This window comes from Danio rerio, chromosome 24, assembly GCF_049306965.1.
Source record: "Danio rerio strain Tuebingen ecotype United States chromosome 24, GRCz12tu, whole genome shotgun sequence".
Classification (NCBI taxonomy): domain Eukaryota; kingdom Metazoa; phylum Chordata; class Actinopteri; order Cypriniformes; family Danionidae; genus Danio; species Danio rerio.
Genome location: NC_133199.1, coordinates 14,781,347 through 14,805,556, shown reverse-complemented (window position 1 = coordinate 14,805,556; position 24,210 = coordinate 14,781,347). Strand labels below are relative to the sequence as shown.

The 24,210-nt window shown below is 39.5% G+C and overlaps 2 protein-coding genes across 3 annotated transcripts in view; one reads left to right on the top strand and one right to left on the bottom strand.

Moving 5' to 3' along the window:
• The window catches only part of terf1 (telomeric repeat binding factor (NIMA-interacting) 1), a 12,310-nt gene extending 9,283 nt beyond the window's left edge, over window positions 1-3,027 (top strand). Inside the window, exons 9-10 of the mRNA XM_690237.7 lie at window positions 2,064-2,134; window positions 2,424-3,027. Of these exons, the coding sequence (XP_695329.7) occupies window positions 2,064-2,134; window positions 2,424-2,585 (233 nt within the window). The 3' untranslated portion in view covers window positions 2,586-3,027. The remainder of the gene's footprint in view (window positions 1-2,063; window positions 2,135-2,423) is intronic.
• sbspon (somatomedin B and thrombospondin type 1 domain containing) lies at window positions 2,178-24,210 on the bottom strand. Of its 2 annotated transcripts, none has more exons than XM_021474548.3 (5): window positions 22,915-24,210; window positions 19,177-19,371; window positions 17,253-17,328; window positions 13,503-13,673; window positions 2,178-3,211 (listed from the first exon to the last, which is right to left on the bottom strand). In XM_021474548.3, the coding sequence occupies exons 1-5, from the start codon at window positions 23,138-23,140 to the stop codon at window positions 3,094-3,096; spliced, it is 786 nt and encodes a 261-aa protein (XP_021330223.1). In that variant the 5' UTR covers window positions 23,141-24,210; the 3' UTR covers window positions 2,178-3,093. The 2 variants fall into 2 exon arrangements, 1 of the variants encoding a protein (XP_021330223.1); XR_012399352.1 differs by lacking the exon at window positions 2,178-3,211 and adding an exon at window positions 6,619-7,547 and having other exon boundaries at window positions 13,176-13,673; window positions 22,915-23,564.

Sequence of the window (24,210 nt, the reverse complement as noted above, 5' to 3'; positions counted from 1 at the left end):
AACAACATTTTTTATAACTAATATTTATACTTTTAATACTAATATATGCTTTTAAGATACCAATATGGACATTTTTGGTACAAACGCATACTTTAAAAATGTACTGGCCCAGCTTTAGTAAAATTTGACAGACATGGCAAAATTCTCCCTGATTTTTCTGTGTGTAAAGGAATAAGTATAAAATTGCGTTGAAAATGCAGACCACTTCTCAAATAATAAATAAATAAAGGCTTGATTGATTGATTGAAATATCAAAATGTTTTTTGGTGCAAAGTTAAATTGAATAACCAGTTATACCAGAGGATTAAAAAACTTGATTAGTCTAAAAGAAAATCCACTCTAAATTTTGGGGGGAAACGGAATGCATGTAATGGCGTTACAAATCTGCATACAAAAACTAGTAACTATAATTTTTTAAAGTTACATCCTTGACTTTATATATGAGACTTAAAAAAACCTAAGTAATCTAAAAGCATTACTTTTCTATATTGCTTTCTTAAGTTACTGAATACGTTTTTAAAGTAATAATTTGTAACTGTATAGGAATACACTTAAAAGGTAACCCTATCAAGCCTGCACTTAAAACTCTATGATAAGGTACCACCCCAACAGCCTTTTCCCATCACCCCCCATATGTGCTAAATAAATGCATATTACTTACTTACTAGCACCCCATGACAGTTTTTGTACCTTTAATTTGGAGGGTTGATTAAAACACTTATAAAAATGAACTTTGTTGTTTTCTCTAACTTAAATCACTTTAAAAATACCAGTTGCTGGTACATACTTTAAAAATCACCTTTAAATGAAACAATCTAGTTCTGTTTATGTGAAATAAGCCTGCTCAGAAACAGGTAAACAAGCTCAAACCTGATCGATGACAACAACTTCTGGATGAGTTATGAAGAATGAAACTATCCTGGATTGTCAATAATCAAATCCAGTCAACTGAGTAATCCACATAAGACGAATGCACCCCTCATTTAAATTCAGATCTGGTGATGAGTTTTTAATTTCACAAGTGGTTAGTGGTTAACGTATCATAAATCTCGTGGTTCAGATCACATTATGTTTTTTTTAGTCACGGATCGGACCACTTTTCGCATCAGCCAAAAGGGGGGGAGACAAATTTAATTTGCTTTTTTTTTTTTTTTCCAAAATGAAGAAATAATCAGCTGAATAAAAATAAATTGCAAAATAAGGAGTTCTGTGAAAAATTCACTTTTACTACTACTGTTGCCGATGATGCTAAATGTAGAACATTATCATTTGAACAACCCATATTTATTTTTAGTCTCATTTTCAATTAATGATTCAGTGATTCAATCATAAAACTTCATGTTGCACTGCCAGATGGATCATTTTTAAAGAATTATTCAGTGGCATATTTTTAAAGGCTATCTATTGGTTATGTAATTGGTAATTAACACAATACAATATAAATTTCACTTTTGAGCAAATGACTGTTCGTAACATCATAGCTCCAAAGACTGAAGACCAAAACTCTTGGGATTAATAAACATACAAATCACCATCATTTTTAAGTTTTGTTGTCTGTTGTTAAGATTCCGAACTTTTAATGATTAATCATGCAGCTTACACTAAAGGCGTTGATGCAGGCTAGACAAGTAGGAACGAAAAACCCCTTTAATAACTTTAGAACCACCACATCCCGAGTAACCCACCACAACTTCTTCTGTCATCATTATATTTTACAGGAAAGCCTAAACGCTTTCATACATATGATTTAAATGACGTGAGACATGGTCTATTTGCTATTGTTATAAATTTAGGATTATTCTACAAGTAAAAAAACAATGTATTAATCTGCGGATCATATGTGTATGAATCATCTGTACGAATCAATCATGATCTGTTACACCCCTACAAGTGGTAGACCAAATCACGACAAACCAAAACTCATAAACCTTCAAACCTCAAAAAAAAACATTAATATTGTCAAGATAATGGTCTTTAAAATGTGGATCACAACATCAATGAAGTCTTTCTTTGTGCAATTATTCATATTTAACCATTGATGAATATTGGTCTTATTCACACAGAGGTTTCCAGGAGAAGTAATACCCCTTCCGAATTACACAGCAATATTACTGTGTCACGCCATTCCAGGAAGGTGAGTTACTTCTCATTGTCTTCCTTTCTAGTGCAAGCATGCATTTAACATTTTTTTCATCTTTATTTCTATAGCGCTTTTACAATGTAGATTGTATCAAAGCAGAAGTTCTAGTCAATTGCAATTGAAATTATCGGGCCAGTTTTCAGAGCTGAAGTTCAGTTTAGTTTAGTTCAGTTCAGTGTGGTTTAAATTTCACTGCTGAAAGTCCAAACACAGAAGAGCAAATCCATCAAAACATATAAAGAGAATCAATGTGTTGTTGTTTTTTGTTTGTTTGTTTTTTCAGAAATGGACTGATGTAGAAGACAAGAAGCTGAAAGCAGGTGTGAAGAAACATGGGGTTGGCAAATGGAGCAAAATCCTTAATGACTTTGATTTTGACAATCGCACCACTGTTAATTTGAAAGACAGATGGAGAGTCCTAAAGAAACAGAATCTTGTCTCTTGAGCTACAGCTGCCTTCTGCTTTTAATATTTAAAGACATTTCTTGTATTTCAGTTCTCAGCTGTGCATAGTGCTTGTGCAATATATATTTATATTTTAATGGTAGATGTTTTTTATTTCTTTAAACCAATTTACTTTATTTAGTTTACAACATAACCAACATTTTTTTACGATGTCACAGAATTTCAGCAGTTATACATGTCATTTCACACAGCAAGTAAAAAATGTTAGTATTTTTTCTGAATTGATTAAAAGCTTTCAGCATTATGTTGCCATTTATTTAAACTGTAAGACCAACATTTGTCCAGTAGAGGATGCAGATGAGTCTAGAGTAAGCTTTGTTTTGTATTTGAATTCTGTTCATCTTTCACAGGAAAAAAACGTTTTTGAAATGATGCAGCTGTAAAAGTGAAAGTGTTGTAAATAAATGTGTATACATTTGAAATGATTTGCATCTAATAGTACATTTAGTTGATTTGTGGGTTTTACCAAGGGCTCTGGAAGAATGTTTTTAAATGAAGATGAAGCTGTGCACTTGTGGACAGGAGCAGTGCTGTAGTCTCTGTACTTTCCTCCATGTTCCTCTGCAAGGAGGGTTTCCCACCGCCTGCCAGTGAAGAAGATCATTCCTGCGCACAGAAGAAGACACTCACTTTATCCACATGCTTGTTTCTTTATTGTTCTTCATAGCATCTTAAAGGGATATTTCACCCCAAAAATGAATATTAAGTTACCGTTTACTGACCCTCCACTTGTTTTAAACATATTTGAGTTTCTTCTGATGAACAGAAAAGATCATATTTTGGAATAAATCGATAAAAACTGGGTACCATTATCTTTCATAGGTAATGAAAGTTATATAATGGTTTCTAACATTGTTCAAAATATCTTCTTTTGTGTTCAGTAGGGAAAAACTCATAAAAGCTTGGAACCGCATCAAGGAAAGTAAAAATTAAATGTTTTGGTGAACTATCCCTTTAAGTATTTAAATTGCTAAACTGTAAAGATGTATGTATATATATATATATATATATATATATATATATATATATATATATATATATATATATATATATATATATATATATGTATGTATGTGGGTGCGTGTATGTATGTATGTATATATATATATATATATATATGTATGTGGGTGCGTGTATGTATGTATGTATGTATGTATGTATATATATATATATATATATATATATATATATATATATATATATATATACATACACACACACACACACACACATATATATATATGTGGGTGTGTGTATGTATGTATATGTGTGTGTATATATATATATATATATATATATATATACATACACACACACACACACACACACACATAGGGAAAATTCAGAGCTCTTTAAAATTGTTCAGTTTATCTGCATATTAGGAAAGGGTGTATTTTATTTTTCATTTTAGAAGAAAACTTCGGATGAAACCTGATTGAAAATCATGATTATTCCACAAATAATAATTTCTAGTGCATCTGACGTTAAAACGCATTCTGCATTGCACGGGTTTATACACCTTTTTACTACAAAAATTCTAAGACTTCTGCAGAACTTTCAAGTACATTTTCATGATGTAATGTCTACATATACATGGTAAATAATGAGAAAAACAACAACAACGTTCAAATTTATTACAGCATATCACAGAACGCAACAATTTTGTTTAAATTTGTTTGTATGAAAAATTGATTTTGATAATGCAGCACTAACAATGTGAGTGCACGTTTTTGGCCAAGGATAAAAAAATAAAACAAGTAAGTTAATGCTGCACAATATATAATTTCAGCATCGATATCGCAATGTGTGCATCTGCAATAGTCACAATCGCAGGATATGCAATGTTGCGATTATAGTTTAATCATAATGGAGTAAAAGTTCATTATCTGCATGCATTTTTAAAGAGATAGTTTACCCAAAAATGACTTCCCATTTTCATTACACCATTCACTTGTTTAAAACATTTGAGTTTACTTTTTTTTTAAATGGACACAAACGAATATATATTAATAACTCCTATAGTATTGAAACAAGTAAAGTGTGAGTAAATAGTGAGCACATTTTAATCCATAAGTTAACTGTCCCTTTAAGGCCTGTGACTGTGAACATTTCAGTACTGCTAATTTTAAAGCATCCGTTTTTGTTTTTTTTTTGTAACTTCACTAAAGATTAAATAATATACAATGACTATGCAGTGTTGATTATTCAATATCTGTACCTGAATAGTGAATACCTGAAAACTAGATTTCACTTTTATCTTTACTATATTTATTCATGCTGGTAATTTGTTATATATTATTCAAGATTCACTCCTTTATCAAATCCTTGATATCAACCCAAATAAACCTGGTAAATCATCTGGTGAAATTGTCTTCACATCACAATATATATCACAGAAATACAAAATATCGTAATGTCAGTTTTTTTCAATATCGTGCAGCCCTAATTCAAGTAGATAGATATTTGTTAAACTAATTTCCATGACTTTTGCAAAACTTTGTAGGTTTTTCCAAAACTTTTCCAGGCCTGGAAAATGCCATGTCAAAATTACATGACTTTTTCAGGTTTTCCGTGACTGTATGAACCCTGTTGTTGTCTAAAATTATATGCCTAAAAACATAATTTTTTGTATTATTTCAAACAAACAAAAAAATCTCTGAATGATAATCCTTATTTATTGGAGTAAAATATAATTAGTTTTTTTTTTTTTTTCTGTAATGCCATTTCTTATAAATGATGTGCAACAAAACAATGTTAAAACTACAAAAAAGGAATGCTCATGAATGTTCCCCAGCTAAAGTAAAACTAGTAAAGTTAGATGGCATTAAAAATATGAACACATTTCCCCCACATTATATCGTTTGCATAGTATCTTAATGTTTGCGGGCACACATTTACACACGTTGTGCTTATACATTGCTGTTATGTTATATAGGCTATAATTTGTTTTTTGTTTTCACACTGAAATTATCAATTGTATAATTGTGTCAGGCTTATTAAATTGGAGCCATGTTTTTTATCCGTTAGTAAATGTAGCTCAAAAAGATGTGGTGGTACGGCAGCTGAGAGAGCTCAAACACACTTCAAGTTAGGAAAACACATAAAAACAGAAGGAAATCAATTTGGCAGCATTTTGTTTATCTTGAAGCAAGTGTCTGAATTTTTTGTTGAGAATTTGGATGTCTGTGTGATGTTAAACTGAGGAAAGTTTACACTAATCTCGATACATTTGAAAATGGTGTTTTTTGTCGTCTAAAAACGCTCCATGTCCAAACTATCATTATCAATTCTTTTCATCATCCACATCAGAATGACTGAAACCGCTTTCGTTTAGTACTGCACATGTGCACAGAAGTAAGATGCTTTTACCTGCATTATATACGCATGGCATTTATTTACTTTCTGTCTTTGAAACATCACAGCATAATGTCGCAACTGTCATCTGCTTCTGCTGCTGAACATTAGCTGCAGTAAACATTATGTGTGCATTGAAGAGAGGTAAAATGGAGCATGTTCAACCTGGCATTAATCTTTAATGAAGCTGTCAAAGCAGAAAATGTTGTCCACCATATTAGCTGAATTAGTCACATGACTACATCACGTTACTAAAACACTTTTTTAAAAGCTTCTGTTTTGTTACAGTCCACACTGCAACCCCAAACAGCATTTTTAAATGTCCACATTCAAATGTATCCACATTCAAAAAGATACAGTTTCCTTTACTAAAACTATGGACGGAAGGCCAAGACAGAGAGCAAATACACATTTTTAAACGAAAATGTATTAGTGTGGGCATGGCCCAAGATGTTTTCTCGGTTTGTTAGTGTTTATCTATTTGTATGTTTTCTTAACTTGCAGCAGGGTTGAACTCCCATGGCCACTGCACTACGGTGGCTCCAAATGCATAAAATGGCTTTCAAAATGTTTTTTTACAAATCTGAAAAGTTGTTTTTTACAACTGAAAGTCCAATCCAAATTTTTTTTTTTGTTTGTTTTATAAATTTTTTTTTTTTGTAAAGGACAAAAGTTCCAAAGGCTGTGCATAATTGCGATAGACACAACATGAGGTCAAATGTATTTGTTAACATGTGAAAAATTCTGACAGAAAATGTCAGATTCCACACGATTCAAATGTTACCACTTGATTGAATGGGCATTATCAGTGATTTTCAGCTGATAGATACGGGCCAGTAGGGGGGCCCTACTGCACCTACTAGTAGTAATCCACATGGTTAATCAACTATAGATCATATTCCGCTGCAGCCGGAAGTTAACAAGAATTATTTATATACTTTATTAAATTTACAATAATTGTATTTTATTAATGTCTACCCCAACCCTAAACCCATAAAAACAGATCTGAATCTGGAGTGTACTCTATTGCTATAGCTGATTAACTATGTGAATTCTTTATATTATTTATTCAATTTGCCATTGATTGTATTTTATTAATGTCTACCCCAACCCTAAACCCAACAGTCACAGTAATGTAAAACAGATTTGGATCTGGAGTCTTCTCTATTAGTGTAGCTAACTAACCATGTGAATAGATAGTAACAGCCTTCTGAGCCTACGTGCAGATGGTCCCTAATGGCTGTTAGGAAAAATGAATTTTTTTTTAAAAATTATATTTGTCTCTTTTTCTTTTCATTATAGAATTGTATTTGTATTGCTTAACGTGATATGAAATGCTTAACGTGATATATTAACCACACTTCTTCTCTAAGTGTAATACGTCTTGCATATTATTGAAGCATTTTTCCAGAAGTGGATGGAGCTGATAAAACTGCAATGACCTGAATGACTAAAATTAACTTTAGTTCTGCAGCTAAACTTCATGTGAGCAGAGAAGTCGAAACTGAACATAGAATACTTGCAGTAGAAAAGTCTTATTCTTTTAATCTTTTAATGTTGTGCTGAGAGTTCCCCTTCGGTTGGGGAACTTCAGTGCTATAAGTGGATTTGATCTTGGGAAAATCCACGTATGGGAGGATTCGGTTTAGAAGCCGCTTGTCTAAAAGAGTATTGAACGGGCCAATGAAAGCAATGAATTGGCAGCGAAAGCTTGTGCAGGTGTGCTTCATTATCCCAGCATATAAGCACACCTGGAGCGAGCAAACGCCATCCTTTTCGCTTCAGAGACTTTCTGATCGAGTCGATGGGGGTTCCTCTTGCTGATTCAGCGACTTCAGAGCGAACGAGTGTCTCCCAGTCCAGAGTGGGTTTTCGCGGAGGCAGACGGTCGAGCTGAGTTTCTCCCTTGCCTGCGGTTCTTTGGGTCTGGTTCTCCAGAGCGGTGCGTATTGTTGCAAACTTTCCTAAAAGAGCAACACAGTCGTGCAGCACGTCCTTTTCAGGATGGCGCTCCGACTGTGCGTTTCTAGATGCGGGGGTTTCCTGGCTCCGGATGATGGACACGATCACTGCATTACATGTTTGGGGGTCCAGCATGTTAATTTGGTGCTCGCGGGCGGTTCATGTCGTCACTGCGATGCCATGATCATTGCACAGCTAAGATCGCGGCTAACTTTCAAAAGAGAGCGAGCCACCCCAGTTGCCTCCTGCTCTGCAGCGGGCGCTCGGGCAGATCTGAGAGTTCCAGCGGGAGATAATCCGCCGCCCAAGGGCTCGCGGACCTCACGTTCCTCAAAGTGCTCCATCCAAGCTTCGGGCAGTGGGAGTGATCCGTCTAACCAGATGGTAGCTCTCACGCTCGCTGACACCGGAGATAAGATGTCCTCCGCGACATCTGAGGGTGGGCTTTCACTGTCCGACGGAGATCCTGACCCGCTATCCCCTCCGGGCAGGTGAGCACCGTCAAATCAGATCCTGAAGCGGACATGTTAGCCGTGCTTTCCCGGGCTGCTTCGGCCGTGGGGTTGGAGCTGGTTCATCCCCCAGCTCCGTGGCCGGACCGACTAGATGGGTGCTACGTGGAGGACTAGAAGGCGAAGCCTTCGAAGCCTCTCGTCCCCTTCTTCCCGGAAGTGCACAGTAGGCTCACGCAGTCTTGGAGGGCATCTTTCTCTGCCAGTGCTGCATATCCCTCTGCCCTCACCGAGGTATGAGGCGATCCCGTCAGTGGAGCGCGCTATCGCGGTCAATCTTTGTCCGCGTGTTGCCCCTACGTGGCTGGGTCCGCCCCGTCTCCCGTCCAAAGCCTGTAGGTTGTCTGCCTCCCTCAGAGCCAGAGCTTATAAGGCTGCGGGCCAGGCTGCTTCCGCCTTGCACGCGATGGCCACCTACCAGCGCTACCAAGTGCAGGCGCTGGCCGAGCTGCACGAGGGCGGGTCTAACCCAGGCTTACTACATGAGTTGCGCACCGCGACCGACTATGCTCTTCGGACTACTAAGTCTGCCGCGTGTGCACTGGGGAGGACGATGTCCACACTTGTGGTTCAGGAACGCCACCTTTGGCTAAACCTGGCCGATATGCGCGATGTTGATAAAGTTCGCTTTCTTGACTCGCCCATATCCCAGGTTGGCCTGTTCGGCGACACCGTCAGTGAATTCACCCAGGATTTCAAGGCGGTGAAAGAGCAGTCCGATGCGATGGGTAATGTCATCTATCGGCGCAGCCACAAGCCCGCTCCACCCGCCGAGCCATCCACCTCCACTGCTCCTCGCCGAGGGCGCCCGCCAACGAGCGCGGTGTACACCTCGAAGGCAGCCAGCCCCCCCTGCCCAGGGCGCCGTTAAGTCCGGTAAATGGACCGCGAAGCGTCCCTGAAACAGGCCATCCGGAGAAGAGGAAACTTGCTTTTTCCCCGCTGGAGGGCGGGGCCCTGATTCCAACGGTACTTTTCAGTGGCACCAAAACATCAATGAAAGAGCACTTTTCCCCTTCCCCGGATGTGACAGCATGAACCTTGCCAGTCCGGGACGCGCTGCCTTCAGGCTTGCAGGTTCTACGTGCTTCGCCAGTGGCTCACGAGCGCTGGGGGGACGGTCTCCTTTCCCTCAGCCCTCCAGCCCCCTCTCCGGAGTCAGGGTGCGGAGCCAGAGCGAATCGCTCTCCTCCAGCTCTTCCGCGGGACCCTCGAGCTTCCCGGATCAGCACACCTACTCCGCGCTGCCCCACCACTGGTACGTCAGCGATTGTAGCGATGACTCCATTAGCGAGGGCTCTGCCTGCCTGGTTAGCGCTGGCCAGCCCCTCGCGGTGGCTCATACGCACAATCAGACTCGTTTACGCGATTCAGTTCACGAAGTTCACAGGCGTGTATTTCACCAGGGTCAACCCCCTGTCCGCCCCTGTCCCCAAAATGAGCGGTGGGTCATGACCAATCTTAGATCTGCGAGTTTTGAAACGCTGTCTGCACAAGCTGCCGTTCAGAATGTTCACGCAGAGGCGCATTCTCCAATGCGCTCGCCCTCGGGAATGGTTTGCAGCCATAGACCTGAAGGACGCGTACTTCCATGTCTCCATTCTTCCCTTGCCACCACCAGTTTCTGCGGTTTGCGTTCGAAGGTCGAGCGTGGCAATACAAGGTCCTCCCCTTCGGGCTCTCTCGGTCTCCACGGGTCCTCACCAAACTCACAGAGGGTGCCTTAGCGCCCCTTCGACTCGCGGGCATCTGCATACTCAATTATCTCGACGACTGGCTGATTTTAGCCCACTCGCGGGAGCAATTGATTATGGACAGAGACAAGGTGCTTCGGCATCTCCGCCTATTGGGGCTTCAGGTCAACCGAGAAAAGAGCAAACTCGCCCCCGTGCAGAGGATCTCTTTTCTTGGGATGGAGCTGGACTCGGTCACCATGGTAGCACACCTCTCCGGGGAACGTGCTCGCCTGTTGCTGGGCTGTCTGAGAGAGCTTGACAGCAAACTAGTGGTCCCACTGAAGTTCTTTCAGAGGCTCCTGGGGCATATGGCATCTGCAGCCGCCGTCACGCCGCTCGGATTGCTCCATATGAGACCATTCCAGCACTGGCTTCACGATCGAGTCCAGCATGGCACGCAGGCACACACCGAGTCTGTTACTGCGCTGTGACGCCGCGCCCTCAGCCCTTGGAACGACCCCTTGTTCCTACAGGCCGGTGTGCCTCTAGCACAGGCATCCAGCCATGTTGTTATTTCAACAGATGCTTCCAACACGATTCAGGGAGGCCCAGATAAATCTGTTTGCTTCCCCCGAAAACGCTTATTGCCAGTTGTTTTTTTCCCTCTCTCGGCACGGATGCACTGGCTCACAGCTGGCCTCGGGGCATGCGCAAGTATGTGTTTCCCCCAGTGAGCCTGCTCGCGCAGTTTCTGTGCAAGGTCAGGGAGGACGAGGAACAGGTTCTGCTAGTTGCGCCCCTCTGGCCAAACCGGACCTGGATATCAGAGCTCTCCCTCCTCGCGAGGGCCCTCCCCTGGCAGATCCCTTTGAGAGAGGACCTACTCTCTCAGGGACAGGGCACCATCTGGCACCCTCGCCCCGATCTTTGAAACCTCCACGTGTGGTCCCTAGACGCGAGGAAGACTTAGGTTACCTACCGAGTGCGGTGGTTAATACCATCACTCAGGCTAGAGCCCCCTCCATGAGGCGCGCCTACGCCCTGAAGTGGAGTCTATTCACTGAATGGTGCGTCTCTTGCAGAGAAAACCCCCGAAATTGCCAGATCAGTGTTGTGCTCTCTTTTCTCCAAAAGAAGCTGGACAGCAGGCTGTCGCCCTCCACTCTCAAGGTTTACGTGGCCGCCATCTCCGCTTATCATAACGCGGTAGCTGGCGGCACCGTGGGAAAGCACAACCTCATCATCCGGTTCCTCAGAGGTGCTAGGCGAATTAATCCATCCCGCCCCTCTCTAATGCCCTCTTGGGATCTTGCCCTCGTTCTCACGAGTTTACGCGCAGATCCCTTTGGACCACTCGATTCAGTATCTCTAAGATTTCTGTCCCTGAAGACAGCTCTGCTGGTCGCGTTGGCCTCCATCAAGAGGGTCGGGGACCTGGAGGCATTTTCGCTCAGTGACTCGTGCCTGGAATTCGGGCCGGATTACTCTCACGTTATCCTGAGACCCCGCCCGAGTTATGTGCCCAAGGTTCCTACCACCCCCTTTAGAGATCAGGTAGTGAACCTGCAAGCGCTGCCCCTGGAGGAGGCAGACCCAGCCCTTTCCTTACTTTGTCGAGTTCGCGCCCTGCACAATTATGTGGACCGTACTCAGCAATTTAGATCATCTGAGCAGCTCTTTGTCTGTTATGGCGGTCGGCAGCAGGGAAGTGCTGTATCGAAAAAATATTATTCCACTGGATTGTGGATTCCATTTCACTCGCTTATTCGAGCAGAGGTGAGCCGTGTCCCCCGGGAGTGCGTGCACACTCCACTCGGAGCATTGCATCCTCTTGGGCTTGTGCACGCGGCGCCTCTCTAACAGACATTTGTAGACCTGCGGGTTGGGCGAAACCCAACACATTTGCAAGGTTTTACAATCTGTGAGTGGAGCCGGTTTCCTCAAGGGTATTAGGTAACCCTTTGGTGATTGAGGAAACAACTCGGTAGGGCGTTGAAACACGCTTGCTGCGCCATTCTCCCTAAAGCAGAGATACGTGCGCCTTTTTATCTGTCAGTAAAGTTCCCCGTCAGGTGAGCCCTGCAGATTCCTCCGTGGCCCTTAGCACTGACTCAGCAGAGGAGTCACTTGCTGGCCCACTACGTTGTTGGTCTGCCCGCTGGTCAGCCCGCGTCTTGGGTATAGGTGCCTGCTATGCGTGATCCCCACTAGGCGATCCCGTATGCTTATTCCGCCACGGTTAAGTACCCCCTCTGGGTGGACCTGTGTCTTCCCTCTCCGCTAACCACTTTTTCAATGCGCACTCCACCTTCTTAGGGCTAGTCCATATGTAAATTCTGTCATCTTATCTCCCCCCTTGGTTAGCGGATGGCCTCCGCAGCGTCCTCCCTATCGGGATTGCACGCTTCCCAATGTGCTGTTGTATTTTCCTAGAATTATCTAGACGCTCACGACTTCCCAAAAAATATATCTAAATCCGTAAAACTTCTGTTGAAGTGGGATAAATTAGGGCCAGGGACACGTTGGAGGACCGCGCCTCCCATGATGTGGGTGCGTCACGCTTGCTTGACTACCTTCTCATCAAGGGGTGTTGGTGAGGTGCAGTCATTATGGCGTTTTCCATAGTTCTCAAATACGTGGATTTTCCAAGATCAAATCCACTTATAGCACTGAAGTTCCCCAACCGAAGGGGAACGTTCGAGGTTACAGAAGTAACCCTTCGTTCCCCGAAAAGGGGAACGGAAATGCTATACTCCATAATGACTGTCCCTTAGCTGTTTAAAAGTCTCTTCAGCTTAAAAGGATGGCGTTTGCTCGCACCAGGTGTGCTTATATACTGGGATAATTGGCAATCAAGCACACCTGCGCAAGCTTACGCTGCGAATTAATTGCTTTCATTGGCCCGTTCAATACTCTTTCAGACAAGCGGCTTCTGAACCGAATCCTCCCATACGTGGATTTTCCAAGATCAAATCCACTTATAGCACTTCCGTTCCCCTCCTCAGGGAACGAAGGATTACTTCTGTAACCTCGAACGTTCATGGAAGAGGAAGTATGTTTGGGTGCAGCCACCAGAGGACTGGAGAATTGACAGGATAATTCTCGCATTGCATTGAGGATACCAATGATTCTGTTCATCAAATCTATCATTATATTTTGACATTGAAGAAAACCCTTTCAAATTGAAAACGCATGGAAATGGTTGATATTGCAACATGGTTCATATCTATCAGCTGATGACCACTGATAACAGCCATTCAATCGAGTGATAACAATCAAAGCGAGTGCAGATTTAATGTGCAAAGACCTCAACCTTACAGTCAATTTTAAATATAGGCCTAAAGCTGCATTAAAAATGGCTCCTCTAACACTGTGGCATTATGGGAACTCTACCTTTCCGCCAGGTTACCATCTCCTTGACAGCCCCAGCTGTGATTGGCAGGAGGTTGGCAGGCCACACAGACGGTGTATCCTTCCCTCAAATACTGCATCCAGCGGGCATAAGGTCTGTTCTCCCCCATACACTGAGCTGTCAGAGACTCCATCTTGAACTCCATACAGAAACTGTAGAGCATCAATAGAAAACCCGTAACAGTCTCCATTCACTCTATTATTACCTACTTAATATTAAGATATTGACTGTTTATTAGTATTTATAAAGCAGGGGTGCCCAAACTTTTTCTTATGAAGGGCCAAAATCCAAGCTTGTTTAAGAGCTGTGGGCCGAAAGTAAATATAGCAAACTGGATTACATTACATTACAGTTCCCATGGGGTATTTTCTCATTTATTTCATAATATAAAAAAAAAAAAGTTCAACCATATAAACTAATGCATTGAACTTTATAAACTTAAAAAAATGATCTTATTACAATAAAAATAAGCAAAAATCAATTTATAATACAATGGAGTTCAATGCTGAATACACTAGTAATGCTGAATCTGCCTTTGCCTTGATTTGCACACTGATGTCTTATGCTGTGTCTCCTATTCATTAAGTGACAGAACATGAATTTTTAAAAATCTGATTCATTTACAACATTTATTTGAATTATTTAATTTCATTTTGTGTTTTTGTAGCTTAATAATAAAACAAGCAATAAACAAACAAAAGATTACATTAAAATAGAAATGAGAATCTCTGTTAAAGGCTTTGTCCAACCCAATCATTTTCCCTCCGGCGGGTCAAATCAAAGGACACAAAAGGCCAACTTTGGCAAGTGGGCCTTAGTTTGGGCATCTCTGTTATAAAGTATGGTGTTATCCAACATCCCTAATCCAACCAAATACCTAAACCTAACTACGTTACTAACTATTATTAAGTAGCAAATTAGTTGTTTAATGAGTGAAAAGTCTTAAGTAATGGTTTGGTAATAGCGTGTATTCTGCTTTAAAATAAAGGGTTACCTAAATGTCTATTATAGAAAATGTGAGACAAAGTTATAAGAAATAAAGTCACATTGTTAGATATAACTAGGGATGGGCAGTATTTATGATACATATATTTCAAATAAGTATTTTAAATACAAAACACTATTTTGTAATTTTGTGTTTGGCGACGCAGTGGAGCAGTAGGTAGTGCTGTCGCCTCACGGCAAAAAGATTGCATGAGTTTGCATGTTCTCCCTTCGTTCACGTGGGTTTCCTATGCATGCTCCGGTTTCCCCCACAGTCCTAAGACATGTGGTACAGGTGAATTGGGTAGGCTAAATTGTCCATAGTGTATGAGTGCATGAGAATGTATGGATGTTCCTTACAGATGGGTTGCAGCTGGAAGGACATCCGCTGCATAAAACATGTTCTGGATAAATTGGCGGTTTATTCCACTGGGGCAACCCCAGATTAAAAGGGACTAAGCCGAAAAGAAAATGAATCAATGAATGAATTTGTGTTTGATTGGGAAGATGAAAAGGGGTTGATGTTTTGTATCAAAATACTTTAGTATGTTGTATTTTTGTGTTTTTAAAATACTGCAAAATACTTTGTAAGAAGTAAATGATGACTTCTTAAAACTGCTTCACAACAGCAAGAATGTTGGATGTTTGAGTCCCAGTTGGCATTTCTGTGCAGTTTAGGTGAATTAAATAAGCGAAGTTTATTTATAAACTAATTTCGAGAGGATCATGTGCTTATGATTGCTTGCAGCTGGCCCTGCATTATTCAGTTTCTCGTTTACCAATCAGACGATTCCTAAGCCACTATAAGTTCCATATAACAGCTATCTTCGTTTTGAAGAAACTAGGCGGCAGAATAGAGCGGCAGAATAGAGAGGGATGCAGAATAGATGAGGGATTAATATGCTAAATAAAAAGTTTAATGTTATTATCAAGACATATTTTAATGTTTCTCTTAAGGCTTTCTGTTTACTTGTAACATGTCAGCTTTTTATCATTACAATATTTGCTGAGTATTACTACTCTTAGGGTTTTGGTAGTAGAATTAGAGGATTGTCTATCTGGGGGATCAATGAAATAAAGAGTTATAAAAATATAGTTGTAGTCATGAGAATCTCTTAAAAGGACCAACAAAATACAGTATTAGCTACAATACAATACAAAGGTTATATTTCTACATATTTTGATTAATCTACATTTTATGTCAAAAGTATTTATGTAATAAGGTTTTATGTAATAAACTCAAAATATAAAATACCCCTAACACAATTTTTGGTTCCCATTTGGTGATTTCTTAAAGGGCTATGACATCCCCCACTTTCGGTTCAAGTCTACCTCAGATTTTTTTCAAAAGATGCATGATAATGGGCGTGGAGCTCCGCGAGTAAAGGGCAGGAGTGCACGTGGCCAGCAGGGGAGAAGGAGGGGAGCGAACAACTGTTGTCAGTCGGCTCAAAAAATTAGACGCAAACTGTGAGAAGACGCATGATTTTACAGTTTACAAAGTAAAAATGCAAAGAAATAAATAGTAATGTAATGCCCTGCTACATTTGTTATTCATAATTCCATATACACATAACCACAATTTATATTATTGTAAAGATAATCGTGTGAAATAAACTCTATAAATGAGGACTTTTCCCTCAATCCCTAGGTCTGAATCATAGGTCTGAATGCAGACTCAGTGCAGCAGGTCTCTTGACCTGTCTATTTTAACCATTAGCCCAGATGGTAATCTAGAGGATTTAGGCAAACACAGCAGCATGGCAATGTGTCTAAATGTGAACGAACTCCTGATAAAAGACAACGTCTGCCATTTTCCAATTCTCGTGCAGCTCTCCCGGCAAAAATGCTTGATGGACACAAACAGCTTTGCTGTATCTGCCCTGACAGGATCGCAGGGAAAAACGTGCAACAAACCCTGTGGATCATGGAAACAAACACCTTCATGAACAGCTAAATACTGTGTGCTGTGAGTACTTTTCTCACAGCTTGGGCTTGGCACTGGCAGGTCTGCCTTGCTTTCGAAAAGCACCTGCAGTCATAAATAATTAAAAAGCTGGCTCTTTGCTGGTTCTGCGCTCCGTCGCCGATTTTGATCCTGCCCCAAAAATCATTTTAAACCCGGAAGCTGAAATTAGCTGTCAAAAGCTCAAAAATATCCAGAAATTTTTTATCCACAATTTTTCCCACAATTAAAGCTAACAGATGCTAACAGTCTCTTAACTGATGCTCAACACACACAAATCTGTTAAATCTCAAAAAAAGTACTTGAGGATTTTGTGAACCTTTAAATATTTTTTTTACAGTTTTGTTGTTGTTGTAGTTTAATGTTCCCTCACGGTTATTTTTAGGTTCTTGTTTTGCTATAAAATTGTGTATGTATTATTTTACTTTTTAAATTATACACTAAAAAAGATTAAATTTAGTGCGAAGGCATACTGAGTATACGGACTAAGGGTGAATGATATTGAAGGAAAAAAGAAAAGATGTTAGATGACTAACATTCCACAAACCAAAAACTTGTAAAACATTATGATAGCATTAGGTATCATTAACACAGACTCTACAAACCAGAAACAAACATCCTCTCTCTGTTAACTTTACTAAATATCGAAATTAAGTTAAAAGGTCTTTCTGGGAAATACAAAATTTTGATGTAGGGCTACTTGCTGAATTGAGTGCTTCCTATCCTGAATTCTCATAATGAGCAGTGTCTTTGTGTTTGCTTAATCTACGATGATACGTACCCAGCATCCACAGGGGCCCCATACAATTCATGTGTTCTGCCTTTGCTGTACTCCATTGTGGTTATAAATGCTGCTCCTGGAAAGAATCCAACACAATCTCTCTTTAGTTTTTATTTAAAAAACAACAACTAACTGATTAACTGTAAACCATCAAGGGCAAAAGCTTCTGGATTTGTGACTGAAGCACCAGATTCTTCCATCATTGGGAAAATGTGTTAGCGTTAGCATTTGCAGTATTAGTTATTACTATAAGTTCACAAGTAACTGCAGACACAATTAATTATTCTAAAGTTATTCAAAATGTTGCTAATGCTGTATATATTAATGAATGATTTTGTTCTAATTTAATCGACACAAAGTCTTTTAAAAAATATCTATACATTTTTCTGACTCTGGACCATATTTCAGACACAATTGAAGTAATTAAGAAATTGTGTAAGTCATAATCTTGTTGGGCAAAAAAACACTACTGGCTTTAACTAATGTACTAATATATTTTTAGGGCTTTTCTACAGTGGCCAAGAGAGCTTAACGCGCTGCAATTTAAGAAAACACATGCAATTACAAAAAACACCAGCAAATAAAAAAGCGATCTTCATCAATTTAACAGCATACTAGAGCAAATTGGTCACAACACAAACAACTGAAGTAACACGCAGCAAATCAGTCACAACACTTGCAAATATCCACGTAACACAACGGAAATGTTTCTAGGGGATGTAGTGCGTTTTTTCAGTTATTTGTGTTGTGACCAATTTGTAACACGTGTTCTCTCAAATTGATGAAGATCGTTTGTTTATTTGCTGGTGTTTTGTGTAGTTGCATGCGCTTTCTTAAATTGCAGTGTGTTACACTCTCTCGGGTGTACTTTTTTTACCTTTATTATGATAGGACATTGGAAGCAAAGAAAGAAGAAGGATCGGTAAAGAACCACAAGCTGGGAATTGAACTCGGGTCACCGTCAGCAACTCGTTAATGTATTCAATCATTCATTGTCTTATCGGCTTAGTCCATTTATTAATCCCAAGTCGCCACAGCGGAATGAACCGCCAACTTATCCAGCAAGTTTTTTTTACGCAGCGGATGCCCTTCCAGCCACAACCCATCTCTGGGAAACATTCACACACAAAGACTCATACACTACGGACAATTTAGTCTACCCAATTCACCTGTACTGCATGTCATTGGACTGTGGGGGAAACCGGAGCACCCGGAGGAAACTGAGCCGAGGTTCGAACCAGCGACCCATCGACCCTCTTGCTGTGAGGCGACAGCACTACCTACTGCGCCACTGCCTTGCCTCGTTAATGAATTGTTACAAACAAATGAAGTGCACAGATAGTTAGCTTATAACAAGCCTGACAAAGTCTATAAAAATAAGAGTACATTTTGGTTTAATGATGAATTTAAAGGTCTTGTGAAGTGCTTTAAAATTTGCATTTTTATTCGATGTTTGACGTCATCTCAACTGAAAAATAAAGAAAGAATAGGGCATAGTGAGAGCTGTTGAGATCAAGAGCATCAAATAAAAACCAAATGTGAAGCGTCTTGAAGGGGGTGGGGCATGTCAGATACTACACAGCATTTGATTGGTCAACACTTAATGAGAAACTAAAGTATGAAGTGACGTGAAAAAAATTGTTGATCCATTTATGCGGAAGTGGCAAATTGCAAACTTTGGATTTTTATGTGAGTTTTTTATTTTCTAAACATGAGTTTTGTCACTGTTTTGGAGCACACTAGCTAATATATGTCCTTAAAACGAACATACTGTAACTAACATCTACATTTTTTTAATTCACGTGCCAGTTAAAGCTTGACTGTTCTGTACATAACGTACTAAGAACAACAGAAAAGGAAAAGACTGTAAAAAATGTTTGAAAAGATATGAGTCATGTTTACTCAGTTTCATACAGTAGTCTACCTTGTGTCTGAGAACAGAACTGGCCCTGGTGGTCCTGATACTCCATGCATCCGGCCTGCTCTTCCAGACTCAGACAGGCCTCTCCGTTGTTTTGGGGCAGTCTCTCAACGTTGCGTCTCCGGACTCTGAATGAGGGCTGGCAAGGCTGTGCACACCCACTCCAGTTACTCCACTCACTCACTACACACGGCTGGGCTAAAAACACAACACACGGGTCAGATGTGGGAGTAAGGTGACTACAATTTATACAGATCAACAACATATTGTAGTGGATACATACAGTGCATCCGGAAAGTATTCATATTGCTTCACTTTTTCCACATTTTTTAATGTTACAGTCTTATTCCAAAATGGATTAAATTAATTTATTTCCTCAAAATTCTACACACAATACCCCATAATGTAAATGTAAAAAAATATTTTTTGAGATTGTTGCAAATGTAATAAAAAAAACCCTGAAAAATCACATGTACGTCCTTTGCTAAATACTTTGTTGATGCACGTTTGGCATCAATTACAGCCTCAAGTCTTTTCGAATATAATGCCACAAGCTTGGCACACCTGTCTTTGGGAATTTTTGCCCATTACACTTTGCAGTACCTCTCAAGCTCAATCAGGTTGGATGGGAAGTGACAGTGTACAACCATTTTCAGATGTTCAATAGGATATAGCTCTGGGCTGGGCCACTCAAGGACATTCATCGAGTTGTGGTGAAGCCACTTCATTGTTATTTTGGCAGTGTGCTTTGGGTAATTGTCCTGCTGAAAGACAAACCATCAACCCAGTCTGATGTCAAAAGCACTCTGAAGCTGGTTTTCATTCAGGATGTCTCTGTACATTGCTGCATTCATCTTTCCCTCTATCCTGAGTAGTCTTCCAGTTCCTGCTGCTAAAAAACATTCCCACAATACGATGCTGGTACCACCAAGCTTCACTGTGGGGATGGTATTAGCCTGGTTATGAGTGGTGCCTAGTTTTCTCAAAACGTTACGCCTGTAAGGTTCTCCTCTCTCCACAGAATGCTGGAGCTCAGACAGAGTGACCATTGGGTTATTGATCACATTCCTGACTAAGGTCCTTTTCCCCTGATCACTCAGCTTAGATGGCCGGCCAGCTCTAAGAAGAGTCCCGATGGTTCCAAACATCTTACACTTATGGATGATGGAGGCCACTGTGCTCTTTGTAATTTTCAGAGCAGCAGAGATTTCAGCGAAGAATCAATATATTTTATCAATTTTGGAATAATGCTGTAACAAAAAAAGCGCTATGAATACTTTCCAGATACACTGTATATCTAGGTGCCAGGGCCCACTACAGATTTATACGTTTCTTATCTATCAGTTTTTACACATACAGCTAAAGAAAAAAATATTATCCCAATTTATTTACCTATAACATATACCAATGGAGAGAAGATTTTTAATGTTTTAACATAATAGTTTTAATCAATTTCTAACAACTAATATAAATTTTTGTTTTTAAAAAGACAACAGTATATAATATATTACTATTTTACAAGATACTGATAATCAGCTTAAAGTGCTATTTAAAGGGCTAACTTAGTTTATAGATTAACTAGGCAAGTTCAACACACTTAAGTTGCACACACTCAAAACTGGCTTTTGCTGCTTGTTCAAACAACTTATTCAAAATGAGTTGAAACAACAAAATTCTTAAGGTTTTTGGGGGCCAAATTTATTACGTACACACTGTAAAAATATAGGGTTCCACAGAATTAATTCATGTTGTCCCAACACAAATTGATTAAGTTAACTTAACACTTTTGGCAAAATGTATGTGGATTGAACTCACAATTAAGATGTTCCAATGAAATCTCAAGAATTGTGTTGTTTCAGCTAATTTTAAAACAGTAGTTTCAATGAGCAAAATATATATATATATTTTTTTTTTTTGAGTGCATGGTATATTTTTTTAGTACTGTATTAAATACAGAGCCACTAATGTGAGAAAACACAACACCCACTAAACCTGACATGCAATCTAGGATATGAAGGCAAATTCTTTCAGTCAGCAATTTCAACCTGTGGCATTTCATCTTATCATGCCTTGTTATTTAAATATTGGATTCTGGACTGAATTATTTACTAAAACGAAACTATAAATCTAATTGATTCTGATTGTCAATCTTGCTGTACAGTCGGCAGATAATTCTTTAATTTTGCTGTCATTATGGAAACAATATTAATTGCTTTTCCAGGTAACTGAACTGCCTCTATTTTCATTTGTGTGGTGTTAAACATAAAACACACATACGTAACACACACATAAATGTCTCTTTCTTTTTTTTTGGGGGGTTTATACAGACTTAACAGCTGCCATTATTAAAATATTATTGTCTTGTTCATCTTTTTAATAAGCCACTTGTTTTGTGCATTGAAACATGATTTTTTTATTTTTTTGAGGAATGTTTAGGTAAAATTACAAAATAATATGACCAAAGCTGACAAATGATTTTTGATCAATAAATATTTTATGCTGCGTCAGGTGTCTCTCTGAAATCTTGTAAAGTACCTGGAACGCTTCTGCAAAGTCATTCCCTAACAGGGCAGCAAGAAAACAGCCTACTTGTAAAGTTTTAGGATTGTATGTTTCTAGATTACATTCACCTTGTCTTGTTTATTTTATACCTTTATATACCTCTTTTTGTTAGATTTAGATAAATTATTGTCTTGAGTAACCCACATTTAGCTGCCATTCTTTAGATAGTCTGCCATCAAATCAAATTTGATGTACCATCAAAGAGAAACTAAATGCAATGTGCAATTAATTTAACAAAATGAGGTTCTTTTATGTACATTTCAAGTCAGAATTATTAGCCCCCCTAAACTATTACCCACCCTGTTTATTTTTTTCCCCAATTTTCTCAAAACATTTCTAAACATAATAGTTTTAATAACTCATTTCTAATAACTGATTTATTTTATCTTTGACATGATGACAGTAAATAATATTTAGCTAGATATTTTTCAAGACACTTCTATATAGCTTAAAGTGACATTTGAAGGCTTAGTCACACTTTATTCTGATGGTCCGTTTGTTGAATTAAGTTACATTGCATCTACATGTGAAAAAATTAGGGTTGGGGTTAGGGTTTGGGTAAGTTGACATGGACTTGCAATGTTTCTTATAGTCAGTTAAATGTCTGTTAAAGGAGCAGTATCAACAGATATTAAGCAGACAGTCTACTAATACTCAAATGGACCATCAAAATAAAGTGTTACCAAAGGCTTAATTAGGTAAATTAGGTTAACTAGGCAGGTTAGGGTAATTAACCAAGTTATTATATAATAATGGTTTGTTCTTTAGACTATCGTAAAAAATAGAGCTTAAAGGGGCTAACAATTTTGACCATAAAATGTTTTTGAAAAAGATTAAAAACTGCTTTTACTCCAGCTGAAATAAACCAAATAAGACTTTCTCTAGAAGAAAAAATAATTTCAGACATACTATGAAAATTTTCTTGCTCTATAAAACATAATTTCAAAAAATAATAATAATAATTCAAAGGGGGGCTAATAATTCTAAGTTCAACTGTATATAATAGAAACAAGTTACATGAACTCAGAATGTAATTATATTAAGCTGAACTTAAACGGGCTGTTTTCTAGCTCCCAGCATGCTTTGCGTCAGACTGTATAAGACTCATTTTGCAAATGCATACAAGGAAAATATGTTTAAGGATTAAGACTAATGATATGGTCCAAATTGACCACTTACCTGGGCACTCTGCTGGGTAATCAAAGCAACAATCTTTAGTCTTTAAACACTTCTCATCACAATAGCATGTCCCATAAACATGGTCCATCCTCCAGTCTGTGGTAAAGCAGGTGAAATCACTGCCTTGACAGCATCTACCAGAGCATCCCCCATCGGAAAAGTGGCACATCCCAAAAAAAGTAGCCACCAGCAGGAGGGCATTCTGCTTGACTGACAACAACCCCATAATTTCCAAAAAGAACTCAATGTTCCCCCTATAGCTTAAAAAGGCAAACGTCCCATTTACTGTACTCAAGTTCCTCTTAAAATCAATGCCACAGATCTCATTGCTGAAGAGGAAATGAAACTATCACAGGTAAACTATCACAAGTCATCTTAGCCGGAGGAATCCCTGTGACCTAGAATTCCTGTGGCCACACAGCTCGTCTGTTTGCCCAGAGAAAAACAAGTGCTCAGGTGGAAAGAAAAGAGCTATTCTGTTGAATTGAGAGCGTCTGGAGCGTTTCTGCCCTCAATCCTGCACACAAAAGTGGACGAGGTAGAGAAAAAGAGAGGTGGGGAAATGTTGTTTGAGTGAAGGGTGTGTGAGAGCTTTCTCTCTCTCTGAGCTGCTCTTTTGGCCGCCGTGCCCTGGCCAACCATATCAAACTGATCTCAGATCAGTGCCCAGAAGCTTATAAAGCAGGAAAACAGTAGGAGGAATGTGAACATTTGGCCTTGCTCCAGTCTTGTTCGCCTGGGGCAGCACACGGCCCTGTTTCTGTCACATCACCATCACAAGCAGACACTACAGAAGCACATCCGCCTTTGCTAACCTCCCACAATGAGCCTCGGTTTGTTGTGTTTGTTAATTAACTGTGGTATGTCTGCAATGTTTCCTCTTTGGAGTGATGCAAATGTGATTAGGCATGAAAATGATGTTAGGGAATTAGTTGTTATCTAATCAGTACACTGCATAACTGAATTAGAGAGAAGATCCGCTTTATATTCGACATAGTGGTACAATGGCATTGCAAAGATCAACACATATAAACCAGTTGGCAAAGTCAAAGCGTAAAACTGTAAGTAGAATCAGAAATCAAAGAAGATCCAAAAATTCAAAACATGTGCATGAAATACTTCATGAAAGCACTCAATAGCTGTCCCAATCCCTTGAAGGGTGTAGACGACAACGGTGTGTTCTTTGAAGTCTAGGAAGTCTGAATCGAGCATTGTGAAATGCAGAGCTGACGTTGATGAGCGGCAGAAATGTTTGTTCTGTACTTTTAAACAAGAGCTGTTAAACTGACTGAAAAT